The following is a 5,144-nucleotide window of genomic DNA, read 5'->3' as shown; positions in this document are numbered from 1 at the left end:
TGGGGGTTGGAGAGGAATTAGAAGGACGAGAGAAGAAAGGACTGGGGCGGGGGGAGATGCTGAGTTAACACGTGGGTTCTGCGGGAACCAATGGGGGTCCGCGGTTTCGTCACCCGGCCCGGTCAATCGACTGGCAGGGATGGCCCAGAGGAAGGCGCAGTACGGGACGCTGGGTGTCTATCGTAGACCTTGGGTCTGCGGAGTCTGCAGCGGCAAAACGGAAAGCTCAGCGCGCTGCGCTCTGTGGGGACCAGGGACGCCCCAGCCCCGCCCCCTCCTCCTTCAGGATGTTACTGAACCCTGTCACCTCCACTCCCTTTTCGGTCAATGACATCCTGAGGCTGGAGCATGAGCAGATTGGCCCGGAGGCCTTGCAACTCAGGGGTGCACGGAGGAGCCCGGAAAGCTCTCAGTACCTGCTACCGGTCCCAGAACAGCGAGGGTCGGAGGTTCCCAGCACCGGTAGCGGCGACGGCGACAGAAGGCAGGAAGGGTCGGAGCCTCCTGAAGGTCCCTGTGAGACAGTCACAGAGATGGACGCTGAACTGGTGGGCGAGCCACGTGAGTACGCCCTCGGGTCTTGGCTCCTACAGGGAGAACAAGAGGTGGGGTGGATTATTACCAATCGGCTCGTGGGGGGACACGCATCTCCTGGTCTTCCCGGCTCCGAGGGCTAGCCCCGTTTTCCTTCACATGAACAGTCCGAAAGACAGGACTCTCAGCCCCCTCTAACGTCTCCTCCAGACATCCTAACGAAAATGAGGTCCTGAATTTTGGGGGTTCACTATTTCCACAGCCAGTCCTCTGATTCCCACAGACACTTCCCCCCCGCCCCGACCCACAGCCACAGTTCTCAGAAACTCCAGCTTCTCTTTCTTACAGCAAAGCCCTCTACAGTATCTTAGCTGTGCTCCATCACCACCAGCTTTGCCAGCCATCTCCCACCCTCTGTACCTTAAACCGTCTGCCGAAAGTGTAACCATCAAAGCAGCCGGGCGCTTTGGGAGTGGAAACTCCGTAGGCTCTGGGGTCAATCCCAGCCCAGCCTTTTCTTGGGGCTTGCCGAGTGGCCTGACCAGTCCAGTCGTTCCTCTGCCTGGAGCACGGTAAAGGCAGCTCGCGTTTTAGCTGTTCTGGGAGACGAACGACTCCAGCGGAGTCTCAGCGCCTGGTCTCCGGAGGAGCAACCTTGTGCGCTGGCGGAGAGGCCAAGGCATCTGCGACCAGCGGCAGGAAGGGAAGAGGTGGACGGGGGTCGTGCTGGGCTGGCTCTTGCCAGCCGGGAAGTTTTGGCGGGAGAGGCTCGACATTTGGGGTGTGAAAAGGCTACTCCTCCTCTTTCCAAACCTCTGCGTCTTGGTCCGCAGCCTCCATGCTGGTGTGGGGGCTCCCGAGAGGCGCCTCGCAGGTCAGGCCTCCTCGGCCAGGCTGTGCCACGGACACTCCATTCGAGCCTCAAACTAACCACATGAAGAAAATTAAGATGCTGGTTCAGGGTTATTCGTCGACTTGCAGGCTGGTTATTCACCTGCTCCGGGAGCCTGGAGAACAGTACACTTTGCTGTGTTCCCAAAGAAACCTGTGAATTTTCTGCAGCGGACCCTAAACCTTAATCTCTCCCAGCGCTGCTCAGACAGCTCGCCGTTCACTTCGGCTTTGCCGAAAAAGGGGTCACGCTCCTCTGACCATCGCTGTCACCTGGCAGCTGAAGACAGCCGCAGGGCTTTCCTCCTCCCCTGGCACGCCCGGGGCGGCTCGCTGTTGTGCGGCTGCGGTTGTCGCCGAGAAGGGGCCGGCGCCCAGCTCCAGGAACTAAGCCCAGGGGCCATGGCAGCCACCGATCGCGCGTGGAAGGGATCTTCCCTGGGGGATTCTGTGCGCCTCCTCCGTCCTCAACTTGCTTGCAGGGACGCAGGGTGAGAGGGGCTCCGAACTGTGACCGGGAAGGCACGGAGTGGCCTGCAGTCCCTCGGTCTGCGTGGTCAGCGACTCCCAAATGGGGTCCTGCTTGTTCCACAGAGTCACCGAAGGCCAGCTGTTACTTTTTGATTTGCTAAGAAAACACACCCTCGTCAATATCTTTCCTCTTTGCGGGGAGAGATGTCCTAAGTTTGTCTGAGCACAGGCTTCTCTGAAGGAAGGTTTTATTTCCTCAATCTGAAATACCAAACAGCCCCTTGCCCCAGGAGACTGCGCCAGCGCGGTTGTGGATTTGGAGTCGGATTCCAAGTAGTACTGGCTCTAATTAGGGGCTTCCTGCTCCGCCTCGCCAAGAGCATACATCCTTTCACGTTCCCGGTTTTCTCCTGGCGTGAATTTCCACGAAAACTCAGCATTTCCTTCCTACCTACCCTTGGCTAAAAAGCAGAGCTTTACCAAATCAGGAGATGTGGGAAGAAGGGAAGGAAAGTCTGCGTCTTGGAGGCCCCCCGGGCACAGTCGCCCAGGGGTTATCTTCGAGGGCGCTGCCCGACCCGAAGAGGAAGTCCGGGAGAAGCCAACGCCACCTGCTCTCCCGGGAGACCCCAAAGGAGAAAGAGGACGCTTTTTAAAACCAAATGTGGATCTTAACTTTACATATCCTGCAAAGAGAACCTCAGTTTCCGAGCCAAGAATCAGCAGCGAGAAAATATTTTTTATTTTATTTTATGTTGTTAATTTGGATACAGAGCATCGCGTCCAGGAAAGATGGGAAGGGTTCCTGGTGCCAGTGGAACATCTGATGACCAAAGAGACAAGGATGTGAGCAAAGATGAGGTGAAGGTGGGAGGCACTGGAGACCCTGGCGCCTGGGCTAGAAACCAAGTACCCTGCGGTGCGCGCTGGGCCACAACAGATAGCCAGGCAGATGGGAGCCTCCGAGCAAGCATGTCACCGAGTTTTGGTTCTCTCTCTCTCTGCCTCTGTCTCTCTCTTTCCCCACCAAGAGCAATCTAAAGTCAGTCTCTATCTAATAGGCTCGCAGCAAAAGTTTCTCCAAACTCGTCCACACTTTAGAATTGCAATCACAGAGAACAGCCCAGATACAGACATTCTAAGAAGAGAATGAAGCTTAGACTCTGGATCAAGAGTCTATCTTTGGGGAAACGACTGTACACTGGGTACCACCGAGTGTCACAATTTGCATTGTGTTCCAGCAGCTGCAAAAGCGACAGAGCTTGGGGGAAAGGAACGAGCTTTGGGACGGGGTGAGGGGTCAGCAGAAGGGAGAGACGGGGAACCGAAGTGAAGGCTACTAGGAGGGGAGGGGAGTCCCTTGAAAACAGCGTAAGAATCTCTCGGGTGAGCCTTAGGCTGGCGCTGACGGTGTTCCTTCCTGTGCTTTTAGAGTCCGGCCTCAGCGCAGCCTCGCACCCCTGCGATGGGACCCGAGTGCAGGAGCGCGACGTGGGTGACAGCGGCGGCGGCGGCGCGCGCGGGGATGGCTCGGAGCATCCCAAAGGGCGGCCCCGGCGGAAGCCGCGCGTGCTCTTCTCGCAGGCGCAGGTGCTGGCTCTGGAGCGGCGCTTCAAGCAGCAGCGGTACCTGTCAGCGCCGGAACGCGAGCACCTGGCCAGCGCCTTGCAGCTCACGTCGACGCAGGTCAAGATCTGGTTCCAGAACCGGCGCTATAAGTGCAAGAGACAGCGCCAGGACAAGTCCCTGGAACTGGCGGGCCACCCGTTAGCGCCGCGCCGGGTGGCGGTGCCCGTGCTGGTGCGGGATGGCAAGCCCTGCCTGGGCCCCCGCACGCCCGCCTTCTCCGGCCCCTATGGCGCGGCCGCGGCGCCCTATTCCTGTTTCGGCGGCTACGCGGGCGCTGCCTACAGCGCTCCCTACGGCGGCGGCTACGCCGGCGCGCCCCCGGGCCCCGCGCCCCCCGTACCCCAGGCCAGCTCTGGCTTCAGCGAGGGGGGACCGAGCGCCAACCCGCAGGGCCACCTGCCCGCCGCGCTTCAGGGGGTCAGGGCCTGGTGAGGCGTCTTGGCTCAGTGCGCCACCCTGAACAGATGCTCGGTCCCGCCTCTCCGCTAACCTTTCGCGGCCGGGATGAGGGAGCGCCGCCGTGGAGGAAATACAGGCCACCCGATGGCATTTCTCTCCCGAGCGATCCCTGGGACTAGGAATTGCCTTCAACTAGCCATCCAGCTGAAGGCCCTGGGGGCGTTCTTCTCCCGAGAGACGCAACGCGGGGCCTCCGCCAGCCGCCCACGAAGCAGCACTGGGAGGGAGGAAAGCCAAGGGTGGCTGGCAGTTTCGAGCGTCAGAGTAGTAGTTCTGAGGCAGATGACTTTTCAGGCCTCAAATACAGGGGCTGAGAGGCTCCTTAATTTGTGTGCAGCAGCCCCAGGGAATAGGGAGGTGATGGGGGTGCTCTGGAGGGCCTCGATCCCCCGATTTAAGGCAACAGGTGGGGAAAGAAGGAGAAAAAGAGATGAGCCAGGGGAGGGGGATGAAGAGCCTGGAAAAGGAGGACCAAGAGGTCATGAGGACTTGTGCGAAATAGGTCCTCCTGCAGGGGGTAATCTGCGCCCCCCCACCCCTTCCACGGGCTGCGCTCCCTGGGACTCAGTATCTAGTGGAGCGCTTTTTTCCTGGAGGCACAATTGTTCTCCAGAAGATATCCATCACACTCTAGTTCTTCCCTCACTGTAAGTGCTTTTTTTTTTTTTTTTTGCGGTACGCGGGCCTCTCACTGCTGTGGCCTCTCCCGTTGCGGAGCACAGGCTCCAGACGCGCAGGCTCAGCGGCCATGGCTCACGGGCCCAGCCGCTCCGCGGCATGTGGGATCTTCCCAGACCGGGGCACGAACCCACGTCCCCTGCATCGGCAGGCGGACTCTCAGCCACTGCGCCACCAGGGAAACCCCACTGTAAGTGCATTTTATCTCCTGTATACAGTTCAACCTCTTGAGTAAATAGACTAAATATATTAGTGTGTGTTTGCCTTGTGTGTAGGCCATTAGAATCTATCCACCTCTAGGTTTCTGCTAAACAGCTTCAAATTAAAGTAAAAATGAAACTTAGAAGTTCTAAGTCTTCAGTACACAGGGAATTCCCTAGAGAGACAAAAGTTGGATTCCGCTCTGGAGAGGTTACCTCTCTCCATCTCCTTCCCTACCAGCCCCAGTAGGTTTTCTTTCAGAAGGTAGTAGGTTTCTAAAT

General features: G+C 58.4%; 1 protein-coding gene across 1 annotated transcript; it reads left to right on the top strand.

Annotated features, from left to right (window-relative positions):
- Nucleotides 1-287: 287 nt before the first annotated feature.
- Nucleotides 288-3,957, top strand: NKX2-6 (NK2 homeobox 6). Its single transcript, XM_030879245.1, has 2 exons — nucleotides 288-561; nucleotides 3,329-3,957. Exons 1-2 carry the CDS (start codon nucleotides 288-290, stop codon nucleotides 3,955-3,957), a joined length of 903 nt encoding a protein of 300 aa, XP_030735105.1.
- The last annotated feature ends 1,187 nt before the right edge of the window (nucleotides 3,958-5,144 follow it).

The sequence above is a fragment of the Globicephala melas genome, chromosome 6 (assembly GCF_963455315.2).
Source record: "Globicephala melas chromosome 6, mGloMel1.2, whole genome shotgun sequence".
Taxonomy (NCBI): Eukaryota; Metazoa; Chordata; class Mammalia; order Artiodactyla; family Delphinidae; genus Globicephala; species Globicephala melas.
This window is presented reverse-complemented; position numbering and strand designations above follow the sequence as displayed.